We start from the raw sequence: 21,808 nt of genomic DNA on the forward strand, positions 1-21,808 counted from the left end.
CGCTGTGCTCCGCCAGCCCAGCCCTACTCACCTGCTCTCCTCTTCTCTGCTGCCTCGGCCGCCGCTGCACCGCACCCAGCAGGACTAGTGGCTAGAACGTGAGCCGGAAGGGATTCGGGGGCGCGTCAGCAGTGCGGGGGTGGGGGCTACCGCCTCTGTCCTTGGTAGAGCCTCCGACGTCTCCGGGTCCCCAGGCCTCGAGACTGGCTGCGAGCGAGCCAGCCGCGCCAGTCCCCTCCCCTCTTTCCTCCTGTTCCTCCTCCCTCCCCTTATCCCTTTTCCTCCCTCCCCCAGCCCCACCCCTACTTCCCTCCCTCTCCATCCTCTGTCCCCCCTGCCCCATCCCCCCACTCCGCCGCTTTCCGGATCCCATCTCCCGGCCCCTATCCCGTGCTCTGACAGCTTCCCGGGCGAGCTCTCTCGCAAAGGGAGCGAAATCCAGGCCCAAAAAGAGGGGTGCAGAACAGAGCCCCGCCCGTGCCCATCGCCCTCAGCTCAGCCTTCCCCAGTCCCCGCGCTCCCCCAACCCCTTTATCCTAGCCGTGGCTGCTTCTGAAGAACCCTGGGGAGGGTTGAGTCTGGGTAAATGTGTGCCCTCCCCACCGTCTAGGGCAGGCTCAAACCTTATTACAACTTTTTAAATTAATAATAATAATAATAATAATAATAATAATAATAATAATAATAATAAAATAAAACAACCTGTTTGTCGATCACTGCAAATTCTTTTCTACTCCCACTCAACCTGGCTGGCACTACAGGAAATATGCAGGATACAGACCTGGGGATGCTTAGAAACATGCAGTCAGAGGCAGACATTCCTCCCAGACAAAGCACTCCCCCCTTCCCTCCCCCCCACATGGATTCTTATAAACAAACACACACAGACAGACCCACAAAGACAGACCCTGCTCAGACACACACACACACAGCCGGACACGCAGACTCCAACAGACATGCACACATCAGCATTGCAGACCCCCACAGACATTGTCTAATACACAGGCGTACCCCAACACAGCGGCCTCTCCGTGCCGGAATCTGAGGACTCTGTGGCCTTCAGGAGGCTGCAGGCTGCAGAACTGGGAATGGTGCACACACGCTGGTCATGGGACTCTGGGGACCCGCACTCAAGGTGGGGAAGACTCCTCGGACAGCTCTGGGAGCTTGCTTCCGCTCAGGACCGGGTAGGGTGGAGTTGGTATCAGTTGGCACACTCTCATTCTCACCAACCCTGACTCAAGCCCGCACAGCTGGGGCACAGCAGACACATAGCCAACTGTTCCCCTACTCCTCGTAGGATAGAGTTTAGGTCTCTAACGAATACACACACATCACACACCCGTGTTTCCAGAAATCGAGCCCTTAAAGATGCGGCCGGTTTTTTTTTACCCCCGCTGCCCTTAACAGTTCAGCCCTTATTCCCTTTCGGAGCCTGGACGGGACAGGCTGCCAGGCTCAAAGGGAAAGGAAGCTTGGGCTCCTAAGAGCTCTGTGGCTGATTCCGGGTGTGTCCTCAAGGGGCGGGACCAGCGCACCCGGAGGGAGCGGGTCCTCAGGCTCCCGCGGGCGGCGCCCTGGGGCGCTGCTCTGGGCTTGGGTGGGGGAGGGGCTGTCGCGGGCTGAGGAAGGCCTATGCACCGGGGTGTTCGTGGGTGAGAGCCTTTGTTGGGTTTCTTTCTTTCGTATCTCCTTTTCCAGGTAGCAAAAGAGCCACAGGCTTCCCGCGGGCCCGCTGGACTGAGACCTGGATTGGGGCTAGACCCAGCTCACCCTCCCATTCTGCCCTGTCCCCTTGCCCCGCCGCGCACCCCATGAGTAAAGAGACTCGGTCCAGTACAGATATAGTTTATTGATTCGGCCCGGAGGCACCGCGGTGCAGCGGGCAAAGTTGGCACTGGGAGGAACACAAGGAAGGACAGGCAGAGGCAGGGCTCTACATCTGGGAGCCCCGAGGTGGCGGCCCGCGCGCCTCTTCATCTTTGCCAGGAGCACAACAGTTCAAGTGCCTCGGTGTTCCACGCCCCATTGGAGGGAAGGGACGAGGACACAGAAAAGGTCATAGAGAGGGGACTCGGGCAGGGGAAATAAAGACAGAGAAGAGGCTGGGGTACTCGCTGGAAGGGGCGGGCCCTGAGCCTGAGCTGGCCAGTGTGCTCACAGAGCAGCCACCTTGACCCGGCGGTGAGGGTGGGGTGGGGTGGGGAGTGGGTGGGTGGCCCGGAGGAGGAGCGGGGAGGCTAACTGCGCATGTAGTAGTCGTAGTCGTCCTCGCCTGCGTCAAAGGGGCCTGGCGGGCTGCAAGGCGCACCTTCCCGGTGGGACACCGCGCGCTCCCGCAAGCGCACAGCATCGTACAGACCCTGCGGTGGCTCTTCCAGCAGCACGTCGCGCTCGGAGCGGGAGCGCTTCAGGAGGCCCACATTGCGCAGCAGCAGCAGAACGGGCGCATAGAGCAGGTTGGCCAGACCCATAACAAGGCTAAGCTGCTCAAAGCCAAGCGAGTGCACAATGTGGCCCGCCACTATGGGCCCGAGCGCATAGGCCACGCAGTAGGATATGTCGGCGATGGCGTAGACGCTGCCATAGACCGAGACGTGGCGCACGTCCACAAGAAAGGCGAGCGTGGGCAGCAGCGCTGTGTCCACCAGCGCAATGCCGAAGCAGAGGCCGCAGAGCGACACCACTAGCGGTGCGAAGGAGCGGCAGGCGGACACCAAACACGAACTGGCGCCGATCACTGCCAGCCCGAAGGCGCCGTACAGCCACTGCAGGTGGGGGTAGCGCGCCGCCAGTCGCACCGTGAGGTAGACGCCTAGCACGTGTGGCACGAAGGCCGGCAGCCAGGCTATGCCTGCCTTCCACTCGGACGCCGCCATCGTGTGCTTCATCCACGTGGCGATGGTGGGCTCGAGGAAGGCAAGGGGGATGTTGCAGGTGGTGAGCGCGCCTGCCACCACGGCGATGTAGGGGTCCAACATGAGGCGGTGGATGGGTGTGCCCACCGGCAGGTTGGCCCGCGCCCGCGCCGCGGCCGAGAAGGGCTTGGCCACGACCAGCAGCAACAGGGCGTCGAGCAGCGAAACGGCCGCGAGCACCAGGAAGGGCGCGGTCTTGCCCGCGAATTTGTGGAGAAACCCCCCGAAGGGCGGCGCCACTAGACTTCCGAAGCTGATGAAGGCCAGCGCCAAGCCCAGGGCGCGACTCCGCTCCGGCTCCTCAGGATACTTGTCGGCGATCATGGCAATGCCAGATGTATCCGCGAAGGCCGAGCCGAGACCCTGCAGGCTGCGCGCCGCGAAGAGCGTCGCGTAGTCCTCCGCGAAGGCAAACATCACCGTAGACGCGAACAGTACTCCCAGGCCCATGAGCAGCGGCAAGTCATAGCTCATGCGGTCGATGAAGGTCCCGCTCAGGGGGTTCACCAGCAGCTGCAGGATGGCCTTGGAGGCAAAGAGCACCCCCATCTTCACGTCCTCGTTGTCCTTGGGGCCGTGGGGCTGCACGGTAGACCTGGCCGGCATCGCGGCCGTCGAGGACCCCGAGGTGCTGACCTCGTCGGCACTGGCATTGGTCGGAATGGGCGGCGGCAGGGTGGACACATACACTTGGGAAGTCGGGGTGGGCTTCTCGCTGTCCGCGTGCACATAGTAGGGCACGATGGGCACGATGACCATGTACAGCATGTTGTCCAGGAGCAGCGCCACGCACACGATGACCAGCACCAGGCGCCGCTGCCGCCGGGGATCTTGCAGCGCCGCGCCCACCGCCTCCGACAGCTTGCTGGCTGCCGCCGGGGCCTGACCCGCCGGCGCCTCGGGTTCCATCACCCGAACCTCGCCGCTCTTCCGAGGACGCTTTGGCGGGGGCCGGGCGCGGGCGTCCTGCAGTGTACAGACCAGGGCGCGGAACGTCGCCGGACCCTGCGCGTCGGGAAAGGCAAGGACCCTGCCCTGCGAGGCGCCGCCGCTGTCCGGAACCGAGCTCGGGCCCCGCCGCCGCTGGGCTCAGGGGCGGTCAGGAGAGGCGGGCGTGCCACGGGCCAGGGCGGGAGACTGAGCGCGCTGCGCCGCGGGCGCGCGGGGAGCCGCCCCCGCAGCGCTGAGAGGCTGCCCGCGCGGGCCGAGGGGCATGCTGCTGCCGCCTGCCCGCCGGCTCGCTCGCCCTGCCGCTCTCCCCTCCCCTCGCGTCGGCTCTTGCCTCCTCCTCCGCCGCCTACCCTTTTTTCTTTTACACTCGGGGCTGTGACGCGGCGAGTCTCGGCCCCCGAGTGGTGCCCGGGCCACTTGCGTCGCTCATGCTAATGCGACGTCGGCGGGGCGGGGGCTGGGGGCGGGGCGCTGCCGGGAGGGGGTCTTCTCCCCAGATGCGCTAAGGCTGGAAGCCCCAGAAAGGGGTCTCGGTGCAGAAGGAGTCCCGGCCAAGCCCCTGAGGATGGGTGCGCCGCTCGACAAGCGGGCTCTTCTCCCCCGCAGTTCTACGACTCTTGGGGTCCGCTCCCGCTCTTCTCCCAGCGGAAGGGGGCACAGAGAGGCCTCTTCCCCCCGGTCCCGCGAGAGAGGGGGGCGCTAGGGGCTCCAGATCTCGCTTTAGCCTGGATCTCAGCGCACAGCGGGTAAGGAGTCCCCGAGGTGAGCCGCGGCTACGTCCATCTGTTCTCGCAGCTGGAATATGGGGCGGTGACTGGAGGGGCGCCGACGACAGATCCCCCAGCCCTTTCTCTGGCCCCGCCCCCCGGCCCCTTCCACCCTGGGGAGGGGAGGCGCAGAGACTGCTGGACTGGGAGACCGCTGACGACCGGCCCTTCGGGAGAATGTCACAGCAGGGAATTCCTGACTATGAGCATCTGGGGATTGAGGGGAGAAGCCTCGTCCCCACCCAGGGTCCCCAGTATCAGCTCTGTCCAGCCCACCCTCCCGCTTTCCTCACCACCCTCTCCTAACCAGTGCTCCCCCTTTCCGTTTTAACTGTCCGGGTCCCCCAGCTCCGCCTCTTCTCCCTTCCCTCCTCCTCACGCCCTCCCCATTCTAACTCCTCCCAGGCAGTCTTCGCACTACACCAAGCCCTCCCCCCGCTCCTGCGAGATCCCGCCCCCTTGCCAACCCCACCCCCACCTCCAATCTCCAGAGCTGCCTCCAAGTCCCGGGTGGGCTGAGGGAGTGATGTGACCGGGGTCTACCCTTGGAGCTGTAAAAGACCCCGCGTGGGCGCCGCAACCACTTTCCTTCCGGGCAGGATCCAGCAGCTCTGCTCTCAGCAGAGGCTCAAGAAGGGGGCTCACCTTAAGAGGGCCACGAAGACAAGGTGAGCCGCCCTGGCTGTGCGCTGGGCCTAATGTGTCCCCAGCGTTGACCATGGATGGCACATCGAGTCCATGTTCTGGTCTGCGTACTGGCCGGAGAGAGGCTCTGAGGCAGTGGAGGCTGGGAGATTTGTGCTGTTGAGATTACAGTTTGTCTCTTTCTTCCAGAGTCAGAAAGGATTCTTCCCATCCTTCTGGCCTCAAAAGCAAACTATCATTAGATCTGGCTTCCTCCCTTACGGTGCTCCCCACCCCCAAGGCAGCATCCTGATGCACTGGAAAGAACTTGAGCTTTAGAGGCAGAGGACTGAGATGGCTCCCAGCTCTGCCACATACTAGTTAGGGCGCCTAGGGGAAGAGGGGAATCACTTTGCCTCTCTGTCCCTCAGTTTCTTTATCTGTAAAATGGATAATAGTACCTACTGCTTAGGATGGCTGGCACATACTAAAAGTGATGTAAGTGGTTGCCGTGGTTATTATTATCATCTGTAAAATGTGTTGTTTTATCTTCATTTTACAGTTGTGGGTCTTGTAAAGAGCAGATAAAAGTTTCAGGGGTACCCCGGCTTCCTGGCTAGTCCCTATGGTTAGGCGGGCATTGTGATTCCAGGCTCTGTCCTGGCTGTTGGGAGGCCCAGAAGGCATTGGAAAATTGGCTTCTGTCCCTGAGATAGCTGTGGGATGAGGTGATGGAGACCAGCACACTAGGGTGAGTGGCAGCAGCCTTGCCACCTACTGCTCAATCTCTCCACCCACCCAGATAACCCCAGGGAAGGAGAAGAAACTCTTCCACTTAAGGAGCTGCCAACACCTGCTCTGAAGTGGCCAAACTGTCCTCTGTCTGAAGGAGGGAAAAAGTTCCAATGTGGGGATAGGCTTGACTCTGGATGACCTTGGGCAAGTCACAGCCTCTCTCTGGGCTCCAGCCTTGGTCTCTGTTTAAGTAAGGGGTTAGGGGGATTCCTAACTCACTGCAGCCCTCAGGTGGAAATGGGTGCTGCAGAAGGGCTCTGTTGGGTGAGATAATTATTTAAAATTTTATTTGAAGGTTGTTAGTCAGTGCACACCGTCTCCAGCTCATTGTGGTCTCTCTCCAGGTGGCTTCAGAAATTTATGTCACCTGCCTCGCTCTCTGGTCATTTGAGTTTGAGACCTCTGGTCCCTTCTGACTCTCCCCATTATGAGGCTTTTAAAGGGACAGTCTTCCAACCTACTGAGCAATTATTATTTATGCATATATTGTTTGCTTTATCTGATTTGAAAAAGGGGGGTTGGAATTTAAGGCAGAAGTTTTCTCTCTCGTGGCTGAAGAACAGGGGAATCTTAGAGAAGAGAAAATTTGCCAGGGCCTTCAAGATGCACATCCCTTCTTCTAGGTCTCTGGGACAAAGAATTCAAGGCTGTTCCTGAGCATGATGTCAAGTTATCTCGGGCTCATGCCTAATTCTCCAGTCCTCTGTTCCCCTGTGGCAGGAAGCAGGCTCATTTATTAAGCACAGAGGTGCCGTGTGTGCTGTTTTATTTAATTCTTACTCAGTTCTGGTTCAGTGTAGGTGCTGTTTCCCCTGTCTTATTGATGAGGAAGTTGGGCATGGAAAAGCTGGGTCACTTGCCTGAGATTCTAGCAGTAGAGGCTGAATTTAAACCCAGGCCATGGGACCAGTCTTTTGGTCCTCAAGCTGCCTCTCTGTTCCTTGTGCCTCATCATGTCTCTGCTGCTTTTTGTGCAAGGTGACCACACCCTCCCTGGCAGTGCCAAGGAGGGGGCAGATGAAGATCCATGGAAGGAAGAGTGCCCTGGACCAGCTCCCTAAGGAAGCTCCAGGGACACTAAACCCTCCAACTTCCATCTTAGAAGGCAACCCCCCAACCCGTGCATCAGCAGCCCCAAGGACAAGGGTGGAGGAGTTGGCAGGGAGGCCAGGACCCCTTGCCTCAGCAAAAGGCTGACCCTTAGCAGGAGGGGAACAACCTCCATTCTGGCGCTGGGCTGCAGGGAGCTGTCCAGGGTGCTGATGCTGGTGCCGGCTTTGCAACTTGCCAACCAGCCTCTCAGGAGAGCCCCACCCTCCGTCTTCCTGTACCTGTGGCTTCCTCTTCATCAGAACTCCTGGTAAATTCCTTCCCAGGGACTCCTCTATCTGAGCATAACTTGCAGGCAAAAGGGAACTTCCCATCCAATCCTGTTGGGGAAAATGGAAGCATTTTTCTCTCTCTTTTCTCAACCAGATATACTAACCGTTGCTACAGAGTACACATCTGGTACACGAGGTAAGTGGAATGAGTAAAGGAAGGAACTTATTTATAAGACACATAGATATGTTTATAAAGTACCAGGCACTGTTCTAAGCATTTTACAAACATTAGTTCATTTCATCCTTTATCAGCCTTCATGTTACCTTTTGACAGGTAAGGACAACAAGTTATAGTAATTCATCCACAGTCAGAGAGCTCACAAGTGGTGGAGACAGAATTCAAATACAGGCTAGCTCCAGCATCCAGCTCTCAGCCACCATGCTATCCTGCTCCAGGATGAAAGAAGATTAGGATGACTTACTTGAAAGTATCTAGCTCAATGCCTGACACTTAGTGGGAGCTTGATTATTATTGCTTTGTATGGATAGAAACAGCTTGGTGATTTCTGGCTGACAATCTTCCTTCTCATTTTATCCATTGCCTACAGTTGTGATCTCAGTCTGCTAGGAAAAAAACATCCTTTCTATGCTGGACTAGTGTCATAGTGGAGCTTTTTGGGGACTTGGGGAGTCCTGGTATATGGTAGCTTGGGGAGGGGTAGAAGAATAGCCATCCTGCATCTGTGCCTGGGTGAGATCTGATGTGTGTGTGTGTGTGTGTGTGTGTGTGTGTGTGTGTGGTGTGTTTGGGGGGGTCCTGAGGGAGTTGTGTGTGGGGGGATGCTGCTTTGGAGGGATGCATCCATCCATCCTGGCCCCTTTTCTGAGAAGGTCACGGACCAAGTCAATTCCGGGGCCTTGCCATTTGTTGCTTCACTGAGACATCTGGACCAGAGACATGAAACGGCCATGTTTCTGTGGAGAAGCAGGTTGATGATGGTGGTGGCAGTGTGTGGGCGGGGCGCCTGCTCCTGATTTATTATTTCTTTGTCTCCCAGAAAGCACTTAAGTGCCGGCTTAGTTCTAATGAGGCTCATGAGCCTCTCTGGATTCCAAACTGGGAGTGGGGGTGCAGTTCACCCTGCCCTCGCTACCCCCTCCCTTGTGTGCTTCCTTGGGAGGGCCTCAGGGCCTCAGCATCACTTAATTAATTTAGGCTTCCCCAGCCACATATTTTCAGATTCAAAGGAACAGAGCAGCCCTGTCAGCCTTTCCCGGAAGCCTGTGAGTCTGGTGGCTGGAAGCCAGAAGGACTACGTGCCTGCCTGCCTGCCCGCCCTTGGCCAGCCCGTCCTTAGGGGCCAGACCTGCCTTGTGCACAGCATAGCTGGGCTCCAATGGGAAAAGAGGGGACTGCAATTCCTGCAATGTGTGTGGAACTTGTCGCTCCTCTATGCAGCTCCCAGAGAAGGGGCTGCCTCTACCTGCTTTCCTGTAAATCACTGAGCAGAAGCAGAGCCCCCAAATCCCCTTTGTCTCTTGCTCCCTCCACTCACTTCCCGCCCCAATCCAATGAGTTTCTCAGGTTCATCTCCCTCCTCCATCAAGACCACCCCTGCCCCCAGCACAGACTGCAAATCTTGCTTTGCACTGGAGCAGTCAGTTACCTTTCAACTTGTCCCTTACCTCCTGACCTGGCCAACCCACTCCTGCTTGGATGCCAAACTTTTTTTTTCTGTAAAGTTTCAGGCACGTTCTCAGGGACCAATAGACCTTGCAGGGGCTCCTACTGTCTGGACTAGGGTCCAGCATTTTCTCCCAGCCTGGTGGCTTTCCACGACATGCCCCCCACCCCCCATTCTCCCTGTCTTCCCTAATGGCCACAGGAGCTCCCATCTTTGCACTTTGAACCGGCCCATGCCCAGCTTTGCCTCTCCTTGGTTGCCATAAATACTTCCCTGATTGCTGAAATAATGTGAATAACCATCCTTTCCTCCCACCATGAATCCCATTGCATTATCGACTCCTCTTCAGGAGTTTATCCCACATGGTGTTGGACCTGTTGCCCCACACCAGCCCAAGAGCTCCTTGAAGGCAAGATCTGTGTCTGGATATCTAATAATAAAATTTTGCTTGTTATGCATTCTGCAGAGCACTGGCCATAAAACTTTGCATAGGAACTGATGTGTCAGTGTTTTTTAAATCCATCTCTACTTTTATTAAAATGAAAATTAATCACATAAGTAGTACATAAGTAGAAATTGCTTATAGAGATTGCTCACAGAAATTAGGGTATTATAAATGTTTCTTTCTGGTCCCCAACCCTGGTCCCTTCTGCTACCTCTCAGATACTACCACTGTTACTGTTTTTAACATGTATTTTCCAAGCCCTTTCTAAACCCTTTCCATATATCTATGAAGCCATATAAAATGTAATGTAAACAGCCTCTATGTTTAAATAAGTATATTTTTACATAAATGTTGTTATATATGTATCATTCTGCAGCTCTCTCCTTTTCCACTCAACAGTGTATCCACTTTAGTCTACACATAAATAGCAGGATTTTCTCAGCTGTTGCACATTATTTTTTGTTATGAGCATACCCCAGTGTTTACAGCTATTTCCTTAGGTGGACATTTGGGTTGTGTCTAATTTTAAGGTGTGGCAATGTTGCAATGAATCTCCCTGTGCTTATATGGAGGTGCTTCCCCCAGAGATACCACAGAAACTTGGTAGATCCCAGCAGTCTGTGTGCTTTTTAAATTTGAAAAGAAATTTGCAAATTACCCTACAAAATGGCTGATAAGTGTATACCCTCACAAAGCAGAAGACACAGTTCTCAGTACCCTTGCTAACACTTGCTCTTTTCTTTTTCCCATTTGTCAATCTGATGGAGAAAAGTGGTATTCATTATTGTTTTAATTACATGATTGTCTTAATTGGCTGACTACCTCTTCTTTTGTTTATTGGCCATTTGTATTTTCTTTTTTGTAAATTGCCTGTTACTGTCTTTCCCCATCTTTCTATTAGCTTCTTTGTCTTTTCTCTTCCTGAGTTGTAGTAATTCTTATTAATTTGAATATCATCATTTAATAGAATAACATTATTAAGTAAAATATCTTTGCCCTGGACATGTCCATGTGGCTAAAACTGGTGTTACTTCTTCACTACTAGAATTTAGCAGTTACACTTATTGGGTAGGATAAATTAGAGTGGATCTGGTGAAGTTACCACACCAATTAAAACCCTTCAGAGCCTCTTCATCATCAATGGGAAAGAGTCCAAATTCTTTAGCTTGACATAAAAGGTCCTCTATAACTCATCTACCACTATGGTCTCAATATGATGCCTGGGTTTGATTCCTGATTCCATCACCTGGCTAACCGTAAGCAAATTTACTTAAGTTCTCTGGATCTAGTTTCCATCATTTAATAAACTGTACAGAGTTGTCTCTTCTCTGCAAGTTTCTAACTCTCTGACCTTGTGAAAATTACTTAACCTCTCCAAAACCTTACTTACACATCTGTAAAATGTACGCGTTGACAGTGCCTCACAGGGTTTGGTATTGCTGGAATGAGATTCCTCGTGAAGTAAGTTGATGCTGTTGTTAATTATACCTCTCCCTGGCTACCTACATGACTTCTACTCATCTTTTATAATATAATCAAGCCTCTTTGTCCCACCTTCCAAATAAAACTGATTTCTCCTTCCCTTGGGCTAGTACCATGTGTCTATCACTGTACTTGTCACACTGTGCCATGAGGATATATTCATGCGTCTGTTTTCTCTACCAGGGTGTGTGTCCTTACAGGAAGAGTCTGAGGTGGCTGGGTTGCACTCAGCACCTGGTACGTAACACCCCCAATAGATTACTGTGCAATGGAGAAACAAAACTGCTTATGGCTTTTGAAAAGGATGGACTTTCTCATTGTGCCAAAATTCTGTTGAGTCTGGAATGGATAGAGGGACACTTAGAGAAAAGCTTAAGTGTTCCTGAAAAATACCCCAGATATACCCTGGGGAAAGCCAGAAAACAGATTTTGCTTTAAGGCACATTGACAATGCAGCCTCACTGAAAATCTCCCCTGATTGACCAGTCAGGTAGGTAAAAGATATTTAAGGGAAACTCTGTATTTTACATTTAGAGTTGGCTCTGTTGGGAAAACCAAGAAGATCAATGAAGGCTGCCAACCATCTCTCCTGGTTTTGGAAGCTTGTCTTGATTCAAAAAGTGAGCACTGATCAATCAGAGGTACTTCCATTGTCAGACCTGAAAAGTGTAGGCTTGAGGCAGGGAAATCTTGGGGGCCAGCAGAAGGGAGGGCAGAGGATTACCCCAGAAGACGTTCCTTGCAGATGCGTGCTGCACAGGGCTGCATCCTGCTTGACTGCATCACTGTATCCCCAGCACCCAGCACCCAGCACACCCTTCTGCACACAGAAAGGCTCAGTGAAAATCCAAGGAAGGTGCTTGCTTTGGAGCAAATTGTTCTGAATGGGTACGTAGTGACCATCTTCACTGAGACCCAGAGAAACCCTCTGTGCTTGGATTATATGGCCACATGTTCAAGATCATCTGTCTTGAAGCCTTTGAAAATGTATTTCCTCTCAGGGGAGGCCCAGGTGCAGATGGTGGAGATGCAAGGAGGAGCCCTCATCGGGTGAGAGGGCCGGCCCTGCAGAGCCTGCATACTACGTATCCCGAGGCTGCAACGCATAAGGGAAGGATTGGTCTGAGTTATGAACATGGGTCTGGAGAGGGCAGCAGTGCTGCAAAGTCAGCCCGGTTTCCCTGACTTGTGTGTGAGTGGCTAGAAGTTTCTCAGGCTGCCTGCTAGCACCTTCTCCAGGCATGTCTGTGATTGTAAGAGAAGTCAGCAAGGAGTCCTAGTGTGACCCCAGCCTTGTGCCAGACACAGTGGAAGGCTTTTACCATTATTAGCTTTCAATATCATAACACCCCTGTGAACTAAGTGTTCTTCTGGGCCAGTCCCATTTTATAAATTGGCAGTGCAGGGGCTTGAGTAATGTGCCAAGGTCACAGGGCTGTCTGACTCATGCCCATGAGTTTATCCATTTGGCCATGTGGCTTCCATGGTTTTGGGGCTGTGGAATTCCTCTGTGACCTCCAAAGCCCTCCTCTTTCCCCCTGACCTATGTGCAGGGTCATGGTTGCTATCCTCCTCTGGATGTTGGGAACCACGCAACCCCAGATACATAGGCTGTACCTGTCTCTTCCTTCTCCAGGCATTATGACCTCTGTTCTTATTATCTCATGCTAGGACTATTGCAGTAGCCTAGTGGCAGAACCCCCTGCCTTCAGCATTGCCACCAGCTCTTGACCCCCCAAACTGCTCTCACAGTCAACTTTTTACAACATAAATCTTCCCCATAGTAGGCAGTCAATAGATATTTGTTAAATCAGTCATCCGATTAAATTTCCATTGCCTAGGTTCAAGTTCAAAAGTTAACCTTGGCTTTCAAGGCCCTCGATGTGTGACTCCAGCTCCTCCTCATGCTGCTTCTCTTGGCACTGCTTGCCACACATGCACAGCTGCCTGTCCAGGACACCAGGGTCCTGACATGCCATGTCGCACCGTCATCCATGTTTTTGTTAGAATAGGTTACTCACCACAGGGAGCATCCTGGCCCAGGTGCACATACCTCGAACCAAGCACTTGCAGGATGGATTCCAGGCTTTGACTGCATGTGTTCCCTCCACATTGGCTTGTATTTAATCCATCTAACATCTCCCAAGCCCACAAAGAAAAACATCTGGGGATGGTTGGTGCCATCTGCACACACAGATGTGTGTACCAATACCCCCGAAGTGAGGCATGCTCTTGTTTCCTAGTCTTAAATGCTGATCATAACCCACTAACATGGTTTTCTAACCAAAAAATGGTAGGTGACTTGCAGGTTGTAGAGCTTGGTGCTGGCTCACTTATTCCTCACAACAACCTTAGCATGTTGACACTATGATTCTCTCCCATGTATAGCGGATGACTCTGAGATACAGAGAGATGAAATAACTCAGCCATGGAGCAACAGAGGCAGAGTTGGAACCGTAGGTGGCCCCAGAGCCCATGTTCTCAACCCCCACAAATGTGGCTTTGATGATTGATCACGGTTCAAAACGCTGGTAGGGCAGGAGGCCACAGTGAGCCTGCTGCGGGGTGGCTCCCAGCTCCCTACACACCCTACAGTGGCCAGCAGGCAAAAAAGAGCTGGCGTGCTCCTCTCCCCTGCAGGGTCCGGCTATGGCTACGGGGAGCCTCTGCCCAGAGCACTGCTCTTGCCCCTCCAGGGATGAGGGTGCAGTTAGCTTGTGCTGAGGTGCGGGTATCAGGATCCTCTCCTCATCTGGGACCAGAGAGAGCAGGATGTGAGGGAGGGCTGGCGGACGTGTGGACAGGGCTGGGGAGCAGCCTGCCAGCTGCAGGGCAGTGATGCCCCGGTCCTGACTGTGATTGTGCACCAAAAACAGCCCATGCTTCTGTGCATGGGCCGTGACCCTCTCAGATCTGTCACCACGTCCCCAGCACCTGGCACCGTAGTTGTGGAACAGACAAATAAAAAGTGGCCTTTTTTTTTTGAGGCATTTGCAGAGAAGAAGGTGAGTGGAGTTCTGAACCTTTCTTGTTGGAGCACAAAGATATTAAAACACAACTGAAGAACTTTGAGTGCCTGCGCTGTGGACATGTGACAAGATGGGGCCCTGAGAGGAAGAAAGTCTGGGCTACCAAGTTGGGGATTCCAACCCTCAAGCTCCTGGTGATGTCATGAGAGATTCTGGAGAAAAAGCTTATATCTTGATGGAAAGAACTGGCCCCTTGAGGCACAAGAAGGTGGCGCAGAAGAGCCCTGACTGACACTAACTCCTGCCATACTGACCACCTGAGTCAAGTTCCATAGCGAGTCCTGACTCAGGGTTGTCTGAGTTGGGGAAGAGAATCCCCTGCACAGCCCTGGAGCTCCAGATGGTGACACAGGCAGGGACACAGAGACTTCATAGCCAGAGACTTGAATGCAGGTGTGTGAGGACCTCTCCCCACGTGGGTGTGGGGACCAGGCGGCTGTGGAGAAAATCATCTGTCTCAGTTGAAAGCATGATCAGCTTTGAGTACCAAGAAACTAACCAGAGCATTGTTTTCCCAGGTAATTAAGATGCTATTAATTAAACTCCACTTAAAGCTAGTTTCAAACTAATTCTTGATGACAGTTGTGTGCACCCCTCATAAGGAATATGTCTGTCTCCTCTGGGCTGTGAGGCCTCAGCCAGGGGCTGGACCACTGTCAGGCTCCATGCCTGGCCAGGCTGGCACAGGGTGGACAGGCCGTGGATTTGTCAATGAATAAGTGACAGGTGGACCAGCGCCATTTCCTCGTTTGAACTTCTCAGATGCCATCTGGTAGCAGACAGCATGACCTGGAACGTTCTTCTTGTCTGACCCCAGATATGGAGCAAATTCCAGCCTCCCTTGTGGAGTGTTTAGTCTGCATAGTTGATGGGCTCAGAAAGTCTCTGTCCTTCCTCTAGTGACAGGAAGGAGGGGGTGGGGTAGGCACACGCTGACCCATGCGGTGAGGGGAGGACGCCAAGGTCACACTCTGGGGCAAGTGTTCCAGGTGGGAGGCTGGGCCAGGGGGCCGGAGGTAGAGGTGGGGTGCTGGAGTGCAGAGCCCTGGGACTGGGTAGGGGTGGGAGGGCAGTGTGCCAGGGTCCCTGGGACCCAACTGGCTTTTTATGACTAATTGAAGGGAGCAATATAAGGGTCTCCATGCTTGTGATTTTTCTCAAGGATACAGTCCCAGGTGTGGAATGACTGGTCCAAACAGTAGGATCATTTTCATGCCTCTTAAATCATATAGCCAAACGGATTTCTGAAAGTACAACGTGGATTCCATTCCCACTGTAATAGTGTCTCTTTCCACCCTGACAGCACCCTGTGTTATTACCTTAAAAAACTAACAAGCTGGCCTGGGAACTATGCCATTCTGTTTAATTACTGTCCTTTGATGATCAGATGTCAGCATCCTGCCCTCCTGGTGGCCTCCAGGCACTCTGGTCTAGACCCCACTCTCGCCAAAGCTGGCAGGTCCTCCACATGCCTGCGCCACCCACCTCAGGTCCTTTGCACCTGCTCTCACCTCTGCCTGGAAAGAAATCCATCTGCATGTCTCATTCCCTCATCTTTCTCCCATACGCACCTATTAATGAAGCCTTCCCAGACCAGCTTGCTTAAAATCGCACCCCAGTACTTCTTATCCCTCCCTGGCTGCTTTATTTTTGCCAATGTGTCTGTACCTGTATGCATAGTTTATAGATTATGTTTACTGTCTGTCTCCCTTCCCTGGAATGGATGCCCCAGGAGGGCACATGGAAAGGGAAACAAGGCGAGTGTGCAGAGTTGAATGTTAGCCAGAAAGAGAGGAGAAGCCAGCCATGCACTCCCCCACCAGCACCTAACCCCGCCCCCCACCCGCGGCCCAGCACTGGCTGCTCAGCTGGAGGGAGGGGCTGAGGATGGGGAAGAATGGGGGTGCCTCCTGGTATCTGACCACTCTGCTGCTCTTTGGGGAGGTCTGGGAGCAGAGGAAGAACTTTACTGACCATTGCCCCCAGGCAGGGTGTTAATTCAGGGGAGACCTCCGAGCCATTCTCTGCCTCAGCTGCAGTTTGGGTGACAATGCATGACATATAGCAAGGGCTGAGTACACGGTCCGTCTTATAGGGAGCTCTGAAGTGTCCTGGAAGGGGGACTGGAGGTGTCAGGCACTGGTCCCTGGAGAAAGCCAGGCTTCAGGAAAGCCCAGAGGTGTTGAAGGGAAGCGTAACACGGAGGAGTCATCCATGGAACCAGGTGGTGAAGGAAAAGCTAAGCTGAACCCATGACATGTGACTTTGAGAAGAGAAGTAGAAGGGGAGACGGTTAATGGCATCTAGTCCCTGCTGGGGTTGTACTGTGCCAAGACACAGCACAAGTGTGTGTGTGACCTTAGCCCAGGGAGACTGACCTCTGTCCTCATAGTCACTGGTGGTCCAGACCTCCCTTCAGCTTGTCCAGGGATGAGCCATCACTGAGATTGTCCCCAGGGCCCTTCTGCCTGGGGAATCTGCGTCCACTTGTCCTAGGGCCTGTGGTCATCATGCCTTGATTCCTGAGCTCTTCCTAACCTGCTCAGAACCACCAGGGCTGAGAGGATGCATCAGCAAAGAGCTGGTTCAGCCCCTTAGAAGGGAGCTGGTCAGGACCAGGCCCTAGCAAAACTGAAAACTGTCAGGGTGAAGCCTGGGTGGGCTCTGCCTCAGTGAAAATCAGAGATCGCACCTCATGGTTGGAGACCACCATGCACAGCAGCCAACCCCAGGTTGGGAGATGTGCATCCCAGCTTCACTCACTAGGCAAGGCTGTGTCCTCCAGCAGCCAGATCGGGGTGGAGGAGCCCCGAGAGTCTATGAATGGCTCCTTCAGGAGGCCTGGAAACCCATGGAGACATGAGGAGCTGCTGAGAAGCCTCCATGCCTCCCAGTGTTCTGAGTAACCCAGGCATCAGGTCCCGTGGAACTGACCGAGCGGGTTCTGCCCTCGACGGACAGAGAGATGGGCAACACAGCGAGTCCTCTGGGAGGTCCTCGCTTTTGATCAGTTCTTCGGCAAGAGAAGTAGGGTGCAGCAATCATGGGGCGGGGGTGGGGGGGAGGTGGCGAGGGGAGAAAGCTGCCGGCGCGCGCTGGTTTGGCCTTGCTCTGAATTTGGGAGGCCTGGCTGAGGGCTCGAGGCGAGATGAAGGCTGGGCTCGGGGGGCCATACCTGGTCTGCTCTGGGAGGGGGGCCCACCCTGCAAGGACAGCCGCAGAACGGGCAACGCCTAGAGGAAGCATCGAGGCTGGGGAGGGGCAGAGTGCCCAGGGGCCCTGAGGAAGGAGGTGAGACCTGGGGAAGGGGAGCGGGGGGCGGGGGAGCTGGGGCCGCCAGCATGCAGCCGCAGTCCTCATGGCTGCATCACTGAACACTGGCCACGTTCTCCACATGGAGCAGCTTTCCACACGGCTCCACACTTAATCCCCAGCCACCCTGGGAGCTGGCTACCAAAGATCTGCAAATCCTTATCTGACATCCTGAGGCCTTCAGGTTTTTGGAATTGAAAATCTTTCCTATTTTAGCAGAAGGAGGTAATGCACATACTGTATCTTTTCTAACCTTCCAGCAGGGTCTGGGGGAGCACCCTATAATCCAATGCATCTGTATTTTCTTCAGAAAAATATATGAATAGCCACACTTTGTAGCATCAATAGAGACCATAAGAAACAGAAAAAGACTCATGTCAGTTCAGAAAGGTTTTGTCACCCAATGAGTTAGGTCAAGACAGATTTTGCCGCCACATGAGTTTCAAGCCATCTTTTGGCATTTAATGCTTTTTAGATTTTGAAATGGCAGATTAGGGATTACGGATCTGTACTTGTCCCTAAACTGAGGCTCTGAGAGGTGTAGTGATGGCAGAACTAGGAAGCGGCAGAGCTGAGGCTCAGGGGCAGGCTCTCTGGTTCCAATAACAAGCTCTGAACTTGCGCAGGGCTGGAGGGGCACCTACTATGTCTGTAGGGACAGCGAGGATATGGTGCTGAGAAACCAGCTCTCTAATGTTGCAGATGACCATACACTTGGCTGTTTGGAGTCATGAGCAAGAACGGGACATCCTAGCTGTCACAGGAGGGCCCAAGCCAGGGGGTTGCTGTGACTCAGAGAACCAGTCTGCATCTCCAACCCAGGTGCAGAGCCCCAGCTGAGCGTTATCAGACACAACATACCACATGATCTTATCTTTGTAGTTTCTAAGGAAACGGGACCCCAGGTCACCTCTTGGAGAAGACCCCTTTACACACAGTCTTGCTCTGTCTTGGCTGTGTTAAACACTGCTTCATCTAGATGTGTTCCTATGCTCCGCCCTTCCCCCAAACTCTCCAGTAGCCCTCCCACTCCTTTGACTGGACATGCACGGTTCCCTACCCATGGCGGGCAGTCTCCCTACCCATGGCGGGCAGTCTCCCTATTTGCAGCAAGTTAACTAACTTAATTTTGTTGGGCGATGGTTGTGCATCCCTAGTAGTCTTTATTACATAGGTTTTTTTTTTTTTTTATGTGGACCACTTTTAAAGTCTTTACTGAATTTGTTACAATATTACTTCTGTTTTATGTTTTGGTTTTTTTGGTCCTGAGGCATGTGGGGTCTTAGCTCCCCACCAGGAATCGAACCCGTACCCCCTGCATTGGAAGGTGAAGGCTTAAGTAGACCACCAGGGAAGTCCCTACATGGGCTTTGTTATCACTGATTAACAGTGAGGTCTCAAAGCCCTTTCCCACATGCAGTTTCACTCAACCCCCACTAAAGACTGGTGAGGTAGTTGTTATTACCTGCTTCATTTAACAGATGGAGAGGAAGAGGCTTGTATTGGTCATTGTGGGATGCAAGATCTCATGGTGCCAAGATGCAAAGCCAGGTCTGCTGACCAGGGACCAGGCACTTCTCTCCTCTGTGGCCCCCCAGGAAGGCCTCTGAGGGTGATGGTTTCAGCTAGTCACAGCTGTGAGTGCCCCGGGACATGGAGCCCCTCTGCGGTAGCCCTCAGGTGGCAGGCCTTAGCCTGGGCTTCATGTACACGTCTGTATTTCCAATTTCTCTCAAAAAACAAGAAAGTGTGATGACTTAGGACCCTCTCTTCCACCCGGCAGCAGCCCACTGAGCCAAGTAGCAGCGTTCCCCTATCGACAGGCCACACAGTCCCCAGCCTCTCACAGGCCCCATCTGGCTGCTGTACAAACTTCTGTTAGTCTCCTTCACCCTGTAAGCATTTGAGCTTGTCATCTTTGCTCCTGACAAATGTCTCTGACAAAATGGGCAGTGATCTTTGTTTACATACCTCCTGGTACAGGAAGTTCATTACTTCCTGAGGGAAGGGAAGACTGTCTCCATGTGCAGAGAGCCTAGTAGGTACCACACACCGTACTAGACATTGCTTGATAGTATAGTGAACCTGTGAGAAACGCAGTTTTATTGCATTTCACAGAGGTAGAAATTGAGGCTTGGTGAGACTCGGTGATTAGTGCAGACCCTGCAGAAAGTGGGGGTGCCGAGGCTGGAACAGGTCTGTCTTCTTCTGGAGCCCCTGATCTTTCAGCTGCTGTGCCCAGACCTTGTTCCAAGGCTCTGCGGGCAATATCATATCCATCTCATCACCTGACTCCACTCATTGCTGGTGCGATACCGTTGTGGGGTATGACTGTGAATGCTGCCCAGGCTTTCATAGGAGAAACCAGGGCTGACCTGGTGGAAGATGAGGGCCAGGTCTAGGATGTTCCTGCTAATTTACCAGCCAGGGGACTATGGAAAGAGGGAGTTCCAGAGTGCACAACATCGGACATTCAGCACCCAGGCCCCGGGGGGGGGGTGGTGGCTGGGACCCAGGAATGCAGATCCTGCTTCCTGGGGCTGATCACAGGGTTTCTTTCCAAGAGGAGAACCAAGACAAATGGGGAAGATGCTACCTGCGGGTAATCAGCATGAGGAGAACTGAGGCAGGAGACGGAGGTTAAGCTGGAGACAGGGCAACCATGGTGCCCAGGCCAGGAGGACAGGGGATGAGGGTGGCCAGCCTGGGAGCTATTCTTGTAGATACAGGGCTGTGATCGCCCATCCCTGTGTCAGAGCTGGAGATAAGGTTTAAAGCGGCAGACTTCCAAGTCTAACATAGAGTCAGCCGCATTTTATTTCTCTCAAAAATAAGCAGTTTATTGGCTAGGCGGAAGCTGTTTGGTGAGATAAAGAAACATGTAATCAACTCCTACAGTAGTGCCTGCTAATTTCAGAGAAAACTGACCTGGGCTTGGCTGCAGAGTGTCCTGAGCAGGTACCAGAATCATGTAGAAGTCTTGGCAAAATGCAGAGTCCTGGGCCCCACCACCAGCAGTTTCTGATTCAGTGGGTTGGGGAATTATATTTCTAATAAGATCTCAGCAGGGCTTTACTCTGGCCTGAAGTTATCTTATATGTTCACTAAACAGGTTGCCGGTCGAGACTGCACTGGCCCGGATGATTCCATTACTGGTCTTTGCTGCCACTGTCTGGTCACTCTTGGGAATGACATGTTCTCCGCCTAATGGCATCAACATTCAGTTTTGGGCAACAAAAGATTTCAGTAAAAGATGGGAATGTTCTGACCTCTATCACCTTCTCTGGGGCAACATTGTGAGTCTACAGTAACAGCTATAAAGCATTTCCTTAGTCCTATTTGGGGCATAGAGAGACACATTTTCTCCCCAACTTATTTACTAAGGCATATATCAAAAGAGTCAGCAAGCAGGATTTTAAAAAGTGACTGATGCATGTCTCTATTATATATAATTCATTCAAACTGGTCCATAAACAAATCAGGATTTTTAAAGAAAGAGGATTTCATTATGACTGGAATCTAAAAAAAAATGATATAAATGAACTTATATATAAAACAGAAATGGACCCACAGACATAGAAAATGAACTTGTGGTTACCAAAGAGGGGGGCAGATAAATAAGGAGTTTGGGATTAACATACACACACACACACACAAATATAAAATAGATAAGCAATAAGGACGTACTGTATAGCACAGGGAATTATATTCTATATTTTGTAATAAACTATAAGTGAAAAGAATCTGAAAAAGAATATATGTACTATATATATGTATTTATGCATAACTGAATCACTTTGCTGTACATCTGAAACTAAAACAACATTGTAAATCAACTATACTTCAATTGAAAGAAAAAAAGAAAGAGGCTTTCAAACATCTGCTTGAGACAGAAGATAGATGTCCTCCTCTCTCAGAGCAGATTCCTAGACCACTTTTCCTTTGGTCTTGGTGTGCCTTACTGACGGACAAGGGGACAGTTCATTTGTCCCCTGGAGAGGCAGAATCACCTCCCAGCTGTGTTCAGCAGGACTGGCCACATCCAAGTCATTTCCCCAGGATCTCTCATAGCAAGAAGCAGCATTATTTTATCGGGGCTTAGGGAAATGCTGACATCCAATGCCAAATTATTTAGTGATTGAAATTTGACCTTGGTTTGCCTAACTTCTAATTCCCCCAAGCTTTTTGATTTCTGGCGGTGGGCACATCATTTTCTGTAGGTATTTCAGACTGGGGATAAGGGCATCGTCCTGGGCTATATTTAACAATGCAAAACAGGTTTGGGATTGGGAGGTTTTGTTATTATTGCTGTGTTGTATTTTACTTCAGACCTTCTTAGGAAATTTTCATGAGCTTATCCAGTGTCTTTTACCACTCAGCCTTTTTACTCCTTTCGAGGATCATCTTAGGGGATGAAATGTTGAAATGCTGGTGTGTTTAAAAAAAGGCTTGGGATCAAAGCAGACAGCAAGCTGACC

At 52.5% G+C, this 21,808-nt stretch overlaps 2 protein-coding genes across 2 annotated transcripts in view; both read right to left on the minus strand.

Moving 5' to 3' along the window:
- CHAT (choline O-acetyltransferase) overlaps positions 1-181 on the minus strand; it is a 48,114-nt gene extending 47,933 nt beyond the window's left edge. The window contains exon 1 of the mRNA XM_057736138.1: positions 32-181. The gene's annotated coding sequence lies outside the window, so the exon portion shown is untranslated. The remainder of the gene's footprint in view (positions 1-31) is intronic.
- A 2,059-nt stretch (positions 182-2,240) lies between these two features.
- On the minus strand, positions 2,241-3,827 carry SLC18A3 (solute carrier family 18 member A3). Its single transcript, XM_057737447.1, has one exon. The coding sequence runs from the start codon at positions 3,825-3,827 to the stop codon at positions 2,241-2,243; it is 1,587 nt and encodes a 528-aa protein (XP_057593430.1).
- Between the last annotated feature and the right edge of the window lie 17,981 nt (positions 3,828-21,808).

This window comes from Hippopotamus amphibius, chromosome 5 (genome assembly GCF_030028045.1).
Source record: "Hippopotamus amphibius kiboko isolate mHipAmp2 chromosome 5, mHipAmp2.hap2, whole genome shotgun sequence".
Lineage (NCBI taxonomy): Eukaryota > Metazoa > Chordata > Mammalia > Artiodactyla > Hippopotamidae > Hippopotamus > Hippopotamus amphibius.